General features: G+C 43.5%; 1 protein-coding gene across 1 annotated transcript in view; it reads left to right on the forward strand.

Moving 5' to 3' along the window:
- LOC126154114 (T-box transcription factor TBX20-like) overlaps nt 1–16,879 on the forward strand; it is a 192,680-nt gene that overhangs the window by 101,787 nt on the left and 74,014 nt on the right. Inside the window, exons 2-3 of the mRNA XM_049916115.1 lie at nt 8,880–9,153; nt 14,572–14,736. Coding sequence (XP_049772072.1) covers nt 8,880–9,153; nt 14,572–14,736 — 439 coding nt within the window. The remainder of the gene's footprint in view (nt 1–8,879; nt 9,154–14,571; nt 14,737–16,879) is intronic.

The raw sequence follows: 16,879 nt of genomic DNA on the forward strand, positions 1-16,879 counted from the left end.
TAGGGTGTCAGCATTTTTGTGCCACAAATTGCAGTCTCTAAATCAAGCGTTGAAGACTTTCTCGAGAGTGTTTTGAAGGAGGGGAAAAGTGTATGCGAAACTGGTCCCGATCACCTTGACTCCTGAACAAAAACAACGACGCTACGTTGAGAAAAAAACACATAAACATGAAGAATAAAAGTGTAGAATGTTAACAAAAATTTGTTTTATTTAAAAAGCTTTAAGAGTTTTCACATAGAAATACGAAGGCATTACTTTTCAGTACACCGTCGTATTTACATTTAAGAGAGCTGTCAATCTTTGCAGGAATTGTTCATCGTCTAATAGTGTATTTAATAACAATTTTTTTACTGTGGGTTTAGTCCAACAAGTCTCGAGCAGCTTGGCTTATAAAACTCAGACAGCCCGGGACGCTGTAAAAATACTGGCAAAAGTCTTGATCCAGATCCATTCATAATGTACCAAGAAATTCCTTGTCCTCATTCGGTATGTATTATTTCTTTACTGTATTGAATGTAGGAAGGTTTCTTGCACAGAGATCTCAATCACTACTGCTACTCTACTATGTAAAGAAGGCGGCTGGTTTGTACGTGAAACCGCGCCAATGCGAGATTACTGCCTGATTTTGACACCTAAGCGGATGCGAGATAAGATGCCATTGTCTTGGGACGGTGTTGCCCTTTCGTGGACGCGAATATTACTGCAAGGCGTTATTTAGTGCTCAGAGCGCGCATAATGCGGAGGCCGTAAAAACAACCGCTGGGGCCGAGGTGAGGCATGCACCTGCCGCCAATGGGTTCGCGATCTTTACTGTCCGCGGACCAGGCACCGTAACGCGCTATTAATGCCGCGCCGATAAGACTTACGACGAGATTAAGGCCGGCGTTCTCGTGATTATTGACCTATTAATTTAGTCACCTCACCTGTTTATGGAGGTCTTGAGAAGTACGGAACGGTGCGTGGTGAGCACCGAGACGGATTTGCCTTGTGGTCTGACCTGGTAAACTGTATCCGTGTTTCCAGATCTTTGTCTTAACAAGCTATTAACTCACGTCTGTTACAGCAGACCATCTCGCCTGCTGTAGCGAGATGTTTGTAAGCGTAGCTGCCTGAAGTTTTATAAGTTTTACTGAACAACTGAAAGTATGTAGCAGGTAGAGAAGAGAATAGAAGCTCTTTAAATGTGATGCTACAGAATAATGCTGAAGATCACATAACTGATGAGGAGTTACTGAACAGAAATGGGGAGAAGAGGAATTTGTGGCACAACTTGACTAAAAAAAGGGATCGTCTGGTAGGAAACGCTCTGAATCATCAAGACATCTCCAATTTAGTACTGGAGGAAAGTGCGGATGGTAAATATCGTAAAGGGAAACCAAGAGATGAAAACACTAAACAGATTCTGAAGGACGTAAGTTGCAGTAGTTACTCGGTGACGAAGAGGCTTGCACAGGATAGAGTAGCATGGAGAGCTGCATCAAACCAGTCTTTGGACTGAAGACCACAACAACAGCAACTGGTGGAACTGACATTTGCAAATTTCGCAAAATTCAACGGGTACAAGGAGAAAAATTTTCAGCAATAGCTTTCAGAAGATATCATGAAGGTATAATTGCTCAAAATGCTCTAGAACTGCGTTCATATCAGACGAATATCCCGGCAGGAGAATCAGAACTGCGAATAACAACTGATTGAACTGGGAATGTTTGGGAGACGTTATCCAGTTTCAGCACTGGTCGGCTTGGGGAATTGAAGCTAGTTAAAGTTATTTCTGGGAGAATGCTGCACAGCACCAAGAATCCTGGAAGCTTAGCACAAGATAGAAAACCTAGCCAATTCCCGTTAAATATGTCGTTAATTTATTGTTTCTCATGCAATCGAAAATAAGAATGCCTTTAAGAACAGAGAAATAGTTGAGGGTTAGGCCCTCTTGAATGTATGAGAAATAGGTGATTTTCGTGTTTTTTTTTCAAATGAAATAAAAGCTAATGCTAAATCTGATGATACAGTGTTATTTCTTACACTTTTGTCTTGAAGAAATCGTTTTTGTGTCCCCTTGGGACGCCCCCTGTAACCCCTGCACCGGAGGGAAGGAATCTTTGCAACCGGAACACTGAGGAACTACGGCAATTCCCGAAGCCCTCCTATTGAACCTGTAACAAAATAATCTTGTAAAAGTCATTTTAAATATATTTTATATCAACTTTCATAGGGTAACAGAAATATGTTAAGTTCTAACAAAATGGTGATATGTTGAAACAAATGTCATTTCCTTCGGCCACAAAATCGAGACAAAAGCGTGTACCGAAAATAAACTTTTGAAGACAACGTAAAACGGCTAAGTGCGCTGATATAGAATTCAATTTAGAGTACCAGCATCAAATTCAGATAAAATTCGAACGTCCTGTCCTCAGGTTATCTTTCCTGTCAATTTGAAAAACACCGTTTCGAAAAAGACTCTTTTAAACTTTACGGTTATATTTTTGGTAGTTGAGTTAAAAATACTTCTGGTTGACCATCCCTGGACCATACAGTAGTTCTTCCAGATACAAAAAGTGATCCTCCTCCACATTCTTCGTGCCTATTGTGGTCCTACGGGCCTTTTTGGCAGCTTTTATCATCCATCGCTGTGCTCGCTCGACACGCTTTTCGTCCGTTTTTGTGCAGAAGTTGTAACAGCTGCTCAACTCTAAGGTTCGAGCACGTTCTTGATTTCAATAGTGCATGTTAGGCTGTCGTTGAAGTGATAATTATTATTTTTCACGCCTCGAATGGTTTTCAGGGACACTTCTTCACAAGTCGCCTTGTAGCTTGATAATAGAGTTTCTAGCGAACTCGGGATGGACACTACAATAACATATTAAGCCTAAAACAAGAAAAATAGAGTTAAAACATCGGAGAGTAAGACTTCCTCAAGGAAGAAATATGCGGAATTCCGACGAAATATGATGAAACTATGAGATACAGAGACGGTCAAAGTTCATACTAGCATTACCAATTTACAAACTTTATTTTCACGTTGCCGTTTACTTAAATTAACAAACCACTTCACCATCGGTCTCTTCAAGAAATGGTGCATTTATTTTAAAGAGAATGAAACAAATATTTTTATGTTAAGTGCTCTTTTTCATAGAAACCCATCAATCAATTAAATCCTACCTGCTCTCCTCTCTCTCTTTGTTACCGTTTTTTACGCACATACGGGATCCGTTGCTCTGCTACATCGCCCTAATTTCGCTCGTTTGTTGACATCTCCGTGATTTCAATCACACATTATGTTGTCGGTCTACTACTCTGTTGACCTAAGACGTGTCTGTGCCTCCAGCGAACGAGTGATTTTTCTCTGCTTTTTCATCTCTGGACGGCATTCTGTCTGTTTAATGCCTTCTCGGCGGACAACGTCTTTTAATCCTCTACCATCTAAAGGCAGAAACTTAAAAGACGATTGTGTGTTGGAGGGGTGAGGGGGTATCTTTGTATCTTTTTATCCCAGAGGATTCTAACTTCTCTACTTGAGCCAAGCTGGGTACACCCTAGTCCAAGTATCAGAGGTGTCATCCCGTACAACCTAGCCATTCAGAATGGATTGTCTTCTGCAGATCTTGATCATAATGCCATTGCTCCGTGAGTCTCATTCCAGGTATTCAGCCTTAACTCATAATTCACTATAAATTTAACGAAAGGGAAACTTAAAACCTCCAACATCTCAGAATAGATTGTAAATACGCTAGACCATCGTATTTCTCTCATACCCAAATTTCTTAAGGTTGGTTCACTAATAATCTTACACAATTTTTTTAAATTAGTGCCTACAAGAAGAAATCGAGCTGAGGACGTAGAGCGTGAAACGTGGATGTAAAAAGTAACATATAAATACACAATAAAAGGTACTGTAGCATACAGCCAGCAGAAAACCATTCAAATTGACTCCAATTTGTAGAGTTGATAAGCTTGACTGGGATACACTCCTTGAAATTCTGAAGGTAATAGGGGCAAAATAGAAGGAATGAAAGGTTATATACAACTTGTACAGAAACCAGACGGAAGCTGTAAAATTCGAGGGGCAGGAAAGGGAAGCTTTTTGAGAAAGAAATGTGGCCACGGTGCAGCCTGTCCCTGATGTTATTCAATATATACATTGAGCAAGAAGTTCAGAAACCAAACAAAAATTTGGAGAAGGAATTGAAGCTCAGGGAGAAGAAATAAAACTTTGAGATTTGCCGATGACACTGTAATTCTGACAGAGACAACAAAGAACTTGGAAGCGCACTTGAACTGAATGGACAGTAGATATAAGATGAACATCGACAAAATCAAGACATGGGTAATGGGATGTAGTCAAATTAAATCGGGCGATGTTGAGGGAATTTGATTAAGAAAGTAGTAGATGAGTTTTGCTATTTGGGTAGTAAAACAGCTGATGATGGCTGAAGGAGAGAGGACGAAAAATGTAGATTGGCATTGGCAAGAAAAGAGTTTCTGAAGAAGAGAAATTTGTTAACATGGAATATAAATATAAATTAAGAAGTTGATTGTGTGGAGTATAGCCTTGTACGGAAGTGAAACTTGTACAATAAACAATTCAGACAAATAGAGACTAAGAGGTTTTTAAATGTGATGCTACAAAAGAATGCTGAAGATCAGGTGGCTAGAACATGTAGCTAATGAGAAGGTACTGAACAGAACTGGTAAGAAAAGAAACTGTGGTGTGACCGAGCAGTTCTAGGCGCTACAGTCTGCAACCGCGCGACCACTACTGTCGCAGGTTCGAATCCTGCCTCGGGCATGGATATGTGTGATGTCCTTAGTTATGTTTAAGTAGTTCTAAGATCTAAGGGACTGCTGACCTCATAAGTTAAATCCCGTAGTGCTCAGAGCGAAAAGAAACTGTGGCATAACTTGACAAAAAAGTAGGGGTTGGTGGGTAGGACACATTCTGAGCCGTCAAGTTTTCACCAACTAAGTACTGGAGGAACGTATGGAAGGGGGAGAGGGGAGGTGGGTGATCAAAATTGTAGAAGGAGGCCAAGAAATGGATATAGTAAGCAGGTTCAAAAGGATACAGATTTCAATCAAACTTGGTACACATGTCATTTACCATCCGGGAAGAATCGCAGTGGCGGTAAGAACCACCTTCCTGTCATACAGAGCAGCGCAGATACGAAAATGAAGTGTAGCCAGAGACACGCGAGTATTCAGACTTTGTAAATCCAGTATTTGACAGTGAGAGTACTACTAAGTTTGCAACAAACTTAAAACATAATTTCAAACCTTAACGTCTTTTCTCTGAGAACGGCCACAAAATGACGAAAGGATAAACGCTTATTGTTTACTTCATTGTCGCTGCTCGTACAATAAAACTTTCACATCAGGCAAGACGGTTTCATTTTTTATTTCTTCAATATTAATTGTAACTCATTTTGCAGGCGGTATTCACGTATACCACTGAATGTAGCTGCAAAATTATATCCGTGTATGACACATAGTGCAGGAGATATGACGTCATAAACATTGAGCCGCGTGTAAACGAAACCTCAGGGCAAAATCTGCTGGAGGTACAGCTCAACTATGTCTTCCAATCTATGTGAAATATGTTAAATAAATGTGACATGCACGTACGAGGGCAAAGTCACAGGATCGATTTCAACCAAAGCTTATACACCTACTATTTAGTACCTGGAAAGAGGTACTGTGCGGGTAAGAATCAGCAACCTCATACTGGGATGGGAGTGATAGCTTGGAAGTGGGAGAGAGTAGGTTGGTTCAAATGGCTCTGAGCACTATGGGACTCAACTTCTGAGGTCATTAGTCCCCTAGAACTTAGAACTAGTTAAACCCAACTAACCTAAGGACATCACAAACATCCATACCCGAGGCAGGATTCCAACCTGCGACCGTAGTGGTCTTGCGGTTCCAGACTGCAGCGCCTTTAACCGCACGGCCACTTCGACCGGCGGAGAGGGTAGGAGGAGATGAATGAACAGAGAGGGGGAGAAGGAGATGCACAAAGATAGGAAGCAGGAAGAGATGTACACGGAGGGGGAGAGGGCAATGGACAGAAAAAGAAGAGGAGGAGAAGTTGGATAGAGGGAGGGCGAGGAGATGATGGTTGGACAGAACGGGGGGGGGGGAGATGGACAGAGAGAGGGGTGAGGAGGAGATTGATGGAGGCGAATAGGAGATGGCCAGATGGGAGATGGTCAGATAATCAGAGAGGTGAGGAAGGAGGAGATGGATTAATTGAAGATTGGAATGAAAGCATACCCTGCTAAGGCCAGGTACTCTCGTGTGTGGTTGTGTGTGTGTGTGTGTGTGTGTGTGTGTGTGTAAAAAATGTTGAAATGTGTGTGAAATCTTATGGGACTCAACTGCTAAGGTCATCAGTCCCTAAGCTTACACACTGCTTAACCTAAATTACCCTAAGGACAAACACCCATGCCCGAGAGAGGACTCGAACCTCCGCCGGGAACAGCCTGTGTGGCTGTGTCCATGACTACAGCGCCATAGACCGCTTGGCTAATCCCGCGCGGCTGTGTGTGTGTGTGTGTGTGTGTGTGTTTACGTTTCTGTCCTTACGTAGAGAGTATACTATGTACGGACTCATGATGATTATGATACCTAGGATGAAGTACCCATGTGGAGAATTCTCCTATTCGCCTGGAGATTCGTGTGACGATACAGCAGAGGCGTTGCTGGAAGAAACGGCGGGCCAGTTGATAGTCAGCACGTGAGCTGTGCGTCGTGTGAGGCAGCAGCGGCGGCGGCGACGGCGTTACGGGCCGGATAATGTGTGTTATTAGACGGCTCGTGACGTCGCTGGCCGTGCATCCATTAGCGCGCTGCGCCAGACGGCAAAGTATCGCCTCCAGGCCTAAAGTGGACCCTAATGTCCGGTGAGACATACTATCATGGGCGGAGAAAGGAGGACTTTCAAAGCATTGTCGTCGACACATTGTGCGTGAAAGACTAAATAACACATGTGGCTGTCCATCGAATATCCTACTGAGCGTTGGCTAAGTCACCATTCATACTGTAGTTAAGCAGTATAAATGTCATACATTTGCAGTGTTTCATGCACGGCAATAACTCTGTGAAGTAAGGATTTGTGACCACAAAACACTAATAGCCCATGTTAATAACCGAAATTTGAAATTTATGATGTGAGTAGAGAATGAATTAAACATTAGGAATAACAATATACGTTAACTGATTTTTCCATTTTGTCCCGGTAGAACAACTCCATAATCATAAATAAAAAACACTGTATTGTGAATGTTGCACGACAATCACAATATTATTAATTAATTATTATTAATAACCTTTTATGTCATATTTCATCCCCAGCTACACTGCTGAGGTGATATTGATGCCAACATTAGCAGGGTACTAGCTCTATGGGCTTTATCTCTTTTACAAAGAAATAAAATGAGTGGCACGTTGAAGGCCTGATTTGGTTCATGAGACACATCCTGACACAATGTTAGCTTCTCTGAAATTTTCGTGTTTTCTCCACGCGAAACATAAGAAACATTTACGGGTGCCCAAATAAAACGATTTTTTTCAAAAGAGAAATGCAGTCGTTAACCTGCTAGTGATTCAAGAAAAAATATATTGGCTCTGATCACTATGGGACTTAACTGCTGTGGTCATCAGTCCCCTAGAACTTAGAACTACTTAAACCTAACTAACCTAAGGACATCACACACGTCCATACCCGAGGCAGAATTCTAACCTGGGACCGTAGCGGTCGCGCGGAAAAAAAAATATTCTCCACCCATATCACTCCAACTGCAAACGCCCCATACCATTATAGAGCCTCTACCAGTTTCAAGTGGTTCAAATGGCTCTGAGCACTATGGGACTTAACATCTATGGTCATCAGTCCCCTAGAACTTAGAACTACTTAAACCTAACTAACCTAAGGACATCACACAACACCCAGTCATCACGAGACAGAGAAAATCCCTGGCCCCGCCGGGAATCGAACCCGGGAACCCGAGCGTGGGAAGCGAGAACGCTACCGCACGACCACGAGCTGCGAACTCTACCAGTTTGAACAATCCCCTGCTGACATGCAGGGTCCATAGATTCATGAGGTTGTCTCTGTAACCGTACAGGTCCATCCGCTCGATACAATTTGAAACGAGACTCGTCCGACCAGGCAAAATGTTTCCAGTCATCAATAGTCCAGTGTCGATGTTGACGGACCAAGGCCAGGCGTAAAGCTTTGTGTTGTGCAGTCGTCAAAGGTACACGAGTGGCCCTGCAGCCCGGAAAGCCTATATCGATGATGTTACGTTGAATGGTTCGCAGACTGACACTTGTTGATGGCCCAGCATTGAAACCCACAGCAATTTTCGGAAGGATTGCACTTCTGTCACGCTGAACGATTCTCTTCAGTCGTCGTTGGTCCCGTTCTTGCAGAACCTTTTTCCGGCCGCAGCGATGACGGAGACTTGATGTTTTACCGGATTCCTGATATTCACCGCATACTGGTGAAATGGTCGTACGGGAAAATCCCCACTTCATCGCCACATTGGCAATGTTGTGTCCATCGCTCGTGCGACAACTGTAATACATCGTTCAAACTCACTTATATCTTGATAACTGCTATTGTAGCAGCAGTAACCGATCTAACAACGGCGCCACACACTTGTTGTCTTTTATAGACTTTGCCGTCCGGAGCGCCGTAATCTGTCTGTTTACATGTCTCTGTATTTGAATACGCATGCCTACATCAGTTTCTTAAGCGCTTCAGTGTAGTTACTGTCATCAATTTGTTTTTCAAGAAATCCCCTTCGTTTTTTAGCTACTCTCCGCAGATTCGCTGTAGGTGTGACGTACTTTGTACGTAAGGGTTGCGGCGTGCGCTGTTGCAGGCGCATGTTCCCGACGTGCCGCGTGTCGTTCACGGGCGTGCGCGCCGAGCAGCGGTACGCGGTGCTGATGGACATCGTGCCGGTGGACAACAAGCGCTACCGCTACGCCTACCACCGGTCGTCGTGGCTGGTGGCCGGCAAGGCGGACCCGCCCGCGCCCTGCCGCCTCTACATGCACCCCGACTCGCCCTTCACCGGCGAGCAGCTGCGCAAGCAGGTCGTCTCCTTCGAGAAGGTCAAGCTCACCAACAACGAGATGGACAAGCACGGACACGTAAGTCTCCTCGTCCAAGAGCGTTCATCTCTACTGCACGGGTTGAATCGTGGGCTACTGGGCGAGTAACTGTTAAGTCTCTAGGTGAACTGTCTCACTACTTCGATACGAGCGCCCTCAAGCCTAACACTCGAGGGCACGGCCTCCAGCTGCTTAATTGTAAAGCAGGTAGTTTCGAACACGCTTGTTCGAGATCCCGCAAAAATGCGCTCAGCGTCTATTAAACAAACAATGAAATAGCCACAAAAGAATGCGCAGTTCCCGGAACAACGTAAACTAGGCGAGTCGATGTGAATAGCCAAACGTGATGAGAGAAGAACTATACCAGAAAGTCCTTATCAGCACAGCAATAAATACGAGGGTTGATCAGCAAATGTATAGACTAATTTTTCACAGATGTTTACTTCTACATTTCAATGTTTACATGATCTTTTTCGAAATGCTCCCCTCCTACTTGAACGCACATTTTATAGTGTCTCTGCCGCTCCTGAGCTCTGTTCGAGTCGTCTCAAATCGAATGCTTCGAAGCCTTGCCTTTAGTGATGGGAATAAAAAAGATAGAAAAACCCCAGGGAGCAAGATCTGAGCTACAAGGCGGATGCATGACATGATTTGCGAGATGAGGTCGCGCATTGTCATGATGAAGCCGCCACCGAAACCGAGAAAGTTCTGGTCGTTTCCTAGTACTGTGCTTCCTCAGTTTAGCCGTGTAGTATGCTGCTGTAGCAGTAGTGTGAGGGGGAGCTGCAAGCTTGGTATTCAATCCATGACAGTAAAAAAAAGTGATCACCATCACTGCCCTTGCAGATGCAAGGACTTCAGCCCATTTTGGTGTTGGAGAACCTGGCTATTTCCACAATGTACTGGTTCGTTTTCCTTCAGGATCATAATGATGCAGCCGTGACTCCCCACCGGTGATAGTTTTCCCTCTATCGGCAAAGAGGCGCAGCACTGCACTGCTTATCCCCATTGACACAACCTTTTGTTCGGGAGTCAACAGACGTCGCGTCCAACGGGCACGAACACGGGTCACAAGGAGATGATCATGCATAATCGTACAGATGCTGCCCCGTGAAATTCTCAACAGTTCACTGAGCTTACGTAATGCTATCCGCCTATCCTCACGGACAATCACAGAAGATGTGTTGATGTTGACTTCAGCCACGGAGGAGCCGAAAGACCAGACCCACCTTGCCTAACACAGACAAGTCAGCCCTCTTGGAACTCCTTGAACCACCTAACACTATTGGAACAGGTTGTGCATCTTCACCGTACGCTTGCTGCAGCATTTCGCAAGTTTCAGTGGCTGTATGGTTTAAACGAAAACAGAACTTTATTGCGCCGTACTGCTCTTCTGGCGTCAATACCACTGTTTGGTATGCGAAATGCAAGGAGCGTCTACGAAGTATAGCATTATTACCAACCTGCCGATAGGAGAGCGCTTCCGTCTATGGGCATTATACATAAAAACACGCTCTTTTCAAATATTTGCGGTACAGGTAGGAAACTATCAAGGAAGCTACGGAGAAAAGTCAGTCTCAGACTTTGCTGACCAGTCTTCGTAGTTCTTAGAGCATTGAGAAGTCTAATCCGGTAGCAGACAGCCAAGTGAGTCTCGAGGTTGAAGGGTACAGTCTTTACTCGGCGAATGATGTACGCTGGAGCTCCCAGCCGCTACTGCCAATGCCTTTAGGGCTATAGGTGGCGTCTGGAGTGCCCCCTATCGTGATCTGCCTGTCTTTGCCACCTCTTTGCGCCTCTAACATCGTCATTTTCGTTGACGGTATCAACGTTGCTTTCCAACAAGAAACAAGAGATAGGATGCTGAATATAAAACATTATCCATTACGGGCCGTAGAATATTATTTGCTGTTGACCAATATCGACTTTTAAGTCATTATCAGGCACCTTGTAAACACACCAACGCGCAGACAGAATAAAATATTTAGTGGGCGTAAAAGAACTTAAACGAAAGAATAAATGGCAGAGGTGTCAAATTAACATAGTATACAGCCTAGTACGTACTTTCAAATAATCTCTATGTAACTTGTACCAACACATATAGCATGCAAATGAATTAACAAGCCTACAGGTCGTTACAAAGTCAGGTAAGTGAATATAATCACAGCCTACAGCTGTGTTTTAAGACGGCGTGCCACCAAATTTTTTACGCGAACACTCTTAAAGATTCCTAAATAAATCAAAAGCTATTTACATGTCCACATATTTATAGGACTTTGCCGCTGGAGGGCTACGACTCTGGCGTGTAACATGACGGTGTGTAACATAACTATATCGGTGCTTGAGAAACAGCGTGCTGTAATCGAATTTTGAATTCCATGAGTTAGTCCACACAAGGAGCACCCCCTCCTTCAGTACGACACTGCAGTGAGTGCTGCGACACCTTCAACAATCCGACGCCTTGGGTGCCTGTCATCGATCCTCTTCCATACAGTCCCGACTTGGCCCCATCCGATTTTCATCCGTTCCAAAATTTAGTGAACGTCTTCGAGGACTTCACTTTGATAGTGATGAAGCGGTTCAAGAATAGGTGAGGTTATCGTTCCGACAAAAAACATTCAACATATAAAAACTCATTTGTGTCAGCATTGGGATACAGTTACATACACTACGTGATCAAAAGTATCCGGACACCTGGCTGAAAATGACTTACAAGTTCATGGCGCCCTCCATCGGTAATGCTGGAATTCAGTATGGTGTTGGCCCACCCTTATGCTTGATGACAGCTTCCACTCCCGCAGGCATACGTTCAATCGGTTGCTAGAAGGTTTCTTTGGGAATAGGTGCTGGAAGGTTTCTTGGGGAATGGCAGCCCATTCTTCATGGAGTGCTTCACTGAGGAGAGGTATCGATATCGGTCTGTGCGGTCTGACACGAAGTTGGCGTTCCAAACTATCCCAAAGGTGTTCTATAGGTTTCAGGTCAGGAATCTATGTTGGCCAGTCCATTACAGGGCTGTTATTGTCGTATAACCATTCCGCCACAGGCCGTGCATTATGACCAGATGATTGATCGTGTTGAAAGATGCAGTCGCCATCCCCGAATTACTCTTCAACGATGGGAAGCAAGAAGGTGCTTAAAACATCAATGTAGGCCTGTGCTGCGATAGTGCCACGCAAAACAACAAGGGGTACAAGTTACCTCCATGAAAAACACGACCACATCAGAACACCATCGCCTCCGAGTTTTACTGTTGGCAATACACACGCTGGCAGATGACGTTCACCGGGCATTCGCCATACCCACACCCTGCCACCGGATCGCCACATTGTGTACTCCACACAACGTTTGTCCACTCTTCACTCGTCCAATGTTTACGCTCTTTACACCAAGCGAGGCGTCGTTTGGCATTTACCGGCGTGATGAGTGGCTTATGAACATCCGCTTGACCATGAAATCCAAGTTTTCTCAACTCCTGCCTAACTGCCATAGTACCTGCAGTTGATCCTGATGCAGTTTGGAATTCTGTGTGATGGTCTGAATAGGTGTCTGCCTATTGCACATTACGACCCTCTTCAACAGCCGGCGGTCTCTGTCAGTCAACAGATGAGGTCGGCCTGTACGCTTTTGTGCTGTACGTGTCCTTTCCCGGTTCCAATTCTCTATTACATTGGAAACAGTGGACCTATGGATGTTTAGGAGTGCGTAAATCTCGTGTACAGACGTATGACACAAGTGACACCTATTCACCTGACCACGTTCGGAGCCCGTGAGTTCCGCGGAGCGCCCCATTCTGCTCTCTCACGATGTCTAATCACTACTGAGGTCGCTGATATGGAGCACCTGACAGTAGGTGGCAGCACAATGCACCTAATATGAAAAACGTATGTTTTGGAGGGTGTCCGGATACTTTTGATCACACAGTGTAATTTGCGTATGTCTGAAAACCACTAATCTGACATCCGTGTTGCAAAACATGAAAGCGCACCAGTCCAGCTGAGGAGGCTAAATCGAGGAAACAAGGAAGGAGTGTGTGTAATCACATGTATAAGTGAAGACCTCCTGTGCGTAAACACAAGGAAGACCTATGACATAATACATCTTCACATGGTATCATGCAACACAGGAGCTGTTGTAAATAAAAAAATCTATGGAAATCAGATAAAGCTAACTCAAGAGAAGAAGCATGGTGTACAGCAGAAAGCACGTCCATTAGAACCCAACTCACAAAATCTGAGACACCTCATCACCGAGGACTTCATGCTCGCTGCTTTCGTTCTTTTTAGCTAAATCCGCTGTTTCCTTGTGGATCGCATCATTTCACGCTAAGCATGCTGACACAGCCCTCAGTTAACAGGTGCACCTCATTAATGAATGTCTCAAGCTAGCCTCAATCTACCGATTATCCCCCCGACCCCCTCCCTGCTGGCCTCACTCCACCTAACGTAATGATGGAATCTGTCGCGGATACAGAGACCTATCACGCCCTCTCTATCGTCAACCAGTTGACTAAACAATAAAAAGTGTAGTCCTCCACATGAGTACGATAAAATTTTCGTTAAGTATAGGTTACACGATAAATAATAGATTTTAAATATTTTAGATTAAATACGTAGGAATTGCAGTTACAAACAACTTAAACCGGAACCATCACGGAACAAAATGTTGTGGGGAAGGTGAACCAAAGGCTGTGTTATTGGCGGCTCACTTCGTAAGAAGGAATAAAACTGCTAAAGAGACTAGCTTCATTACTCTATCCGTCAGGTATTAGAGTATTGCTGCGCGTTATGTGATCTTTGCCAGACAGCACCGACGGAGGACATCGAAGAAGAACAAAAAGGGCTATCATATTTTGTATATCGCGAAGTAGGGGAGACAGTGTCACGGGAATGATAAGGAAATTGTGGTGTCAATTAATAAAACAAAGGCATTTGTCGTTGTGCGGGAGACCTTCTCATTAAATTGGAATCACAAACTTTGCCCTCCGGACGCCGAAATATTTTGTTTACTCCTATCTAAATAGGAAGAAACGATCGTCTAATAAGAGATAACAGCGCTCGCACAGCAAGGTTTAGGTGTTCATTTTTCCCGTGCGATATTTAAGTGTGGAACCGTTGAGAAATAGTCTGAAAGTACTTCTATGAACCGTCTGCCAAAACGTTAAGTGTGAATTACACAGTAATCACCTACATGAAGAACCACCTACACCCTATCTCAGTTCACGCCCCATATTTTTTAAGGACAATAAAAGAGCCTGTCAATGTGGCTCTGCACAGAGTAGACGCTGTGGATATGTTGTGATACAGATTAATGACTTGTAAAAATGCTTTCAGATCTTTCGTGTGCCGATGTTGCATAGTTAAAATATTCTCGCTGATGAGTGTATTTCACTGTTTTGAAGCTGTGGGTTCATATTGCTTGTGTTCGATTTGAGGAAATCTGTGGTGCTGTTGGCAGCTGGTGCTGAACTCGATGCACAAGTACCAGCCGCGCATCCATCTGGTGAAGCGCAGCGAAGCCAACGCCTCGGTGCCCATCACCGACCTCGAGAGGGAGGAGTTCAAGACCTTCATCTTCCCAGAGTCCGTCTTCACCGCTGTCACTGCCTACCAGAACCAGCTGGTAAGTGGCCCTGAGAGCAGACAGTTGCACTTTTGACAACACTCTGTTCTGTAGCGGCAGTTGAGATTTACATTCAATAATAACTGTTTTTCGTATTCGTTACTGTAACGTCGTGACTAAGCCTGACAGAAAACTTTACAAGACCACGAAATGGCCTACAGAAAACTATTAGGACCAGGTATGGTGGTGTTATGTGGAAACGCAGTGAACATCTAAATGGAAGGTTTTTGGAGTTCTTCAAGACTGAACTGAGATAAAAAAAGTATAATTAAGAGAACAACATCGTGATGTGACGCCTTTCATCAGCACCTCTGCTGTTCCCGGTACCGCCGCAGCTGCTACGGAACCCGACGCCTCGCAGCTGTGATACTCGCTTTGACACGAACTCCGTCGCGCCAGGACGGCGTGCTGACACACGCTACTACTGCTGTCGCTCCTTTTGACACGAGAAACTTCCGGAGTTGCATATGCCGTCGGTTCTAAAATTTGTCAAGGGATGCCAAGGACGGACGAGATAGTTACAGGTGACAACAGTATAACTACGTTGAGCGGGATGGGCTTTTTAGCAGAAGGACGCAAGGTCGACAGAGGTGGAGGCAACCTGCTACTGCAATACGTTGTCCTGAGTGATGACGGCGACAACGTTTTTAAGCATATACAGGAAAAATTAAACAATCTTACAGGAAATTCTGAAAGTCACTTGTTTCCAAGTTTACTCATTCTAGTGCAGAGAAAACGTAGCACAACTGATACTAATGAAATGTTTTCAAATAACAGCTTGATGTACTAGTTTCATGCTTTTCGTTTGCATTCGAGATATCTGTTGAGTGAAGATAGGGTCTTTAGTAACAATAGTCCAGACAAAACACGGCATACCTGAAAATGAATAAAATATATCACAGTGTAATAAGAATTATGGTTTCAAAAAAATCCTAACGACTATTTCTAATTTAGTAAGGATTTAAAATGAAGAGTTACTTTCAAAGGAATCAGTCGGACGATACCGTTCTTCGACGGTATACTGCTCTACACTCTCAGAACTGAGAACTGGGGAACACCTTTCTGTTGATGTATGTTACATGGACATACATTTTGTTTTGCAACAAGAAAGAAAACACGGTATTGACTAAGAGTTTCCTGCAGAAAACACATGATAATTCAATTCGTTTGCCCATAAAAGAGTGTTATTTGAAAATGTTATAACTCTCATATTGTCGATTTTGAGACACTTGCGTTCCATCCTCAGACACCTGCAAGTAAAAGGAACTCTTTCAGTGTCTAGAAAGGAACATAGAATAACAACACACTCAAACAGAAACATTGATGTATCCTATTAAATGGTCAACACACAGAACAAAAGTTCAGTCCACAAGGTACCGTGACAATTTCCAGTGTATAGGAAGAAAAAAATCGACTAGGATACTTCCTTAATTTTTCTCTTAACCATTTTCCAATCTTTTCTAGACCATTTTCAGTTCTATTAATGACGGATTATTGCGAAGTGCAGGTAGTCAGTAGGCAAAGAATCACTTGAAACGAATTATTCGATTAAAATAAAAAAGTGACCTGGACGGTGTTTTTCTTTCTATACATTCTCATTCGCTTATGATTTCCACATTACATTTAATAAGTGTATTGTTCACGTAAATTTCTGAGAGAATAAATGTCCCAGAGATGGAAAACGGAGAACTTCATATATATTCTATATTTTAGTTTTTTATTGGGGTTTTCTCCATACGTATTTGTACTACACTGTTGAAAGGGTATGTAGACGGTAAGTGAGTCTTTGGCTTAGCTATATTAAAAGTTTACTTCATTTATATCTGATTTATTTTCCTTCTATTCTTAGATTATTAGGACTATGGTTTCGTCTAAGTTGTTTCGTATTACGGAAATGTGTTTTCTATCTAAAATGTACGCTGTGCTTTTGTTGTAAGTTGACTGCGCAGTACGATGTGAAATGATTTTAGATATGTAGTTTCTCTTGCCTGTTCATTCGAAGACACTGAAATACAGTGTTACAGAAGGTACCTGAGAAAAAGTTTTAAGGTATCCAGAACTCGATTAAATAGGAATAAATACATTTTCAAGACACACAACTGTAGGAGCTAGCAAACTGAATACACAAAGTTACCGCCTTTCT

Source organism: Schistocerca cancellata, chromosome 2 (genome assembly GCF_023864275.1).
Source record: "Schistocerca cancellata isolate TAMUIC-IGC-003103 chromosome 2, iqSchCanc2.1, whole genome shotgun sequence".
In the NCBI taxonomy this organism is placed as follows: Eukaryota; Metazoa; Arthropoda; class Insecta; order Orthoptera; family Acrididae; genus Schistocerca; species Schistocerca cancellata.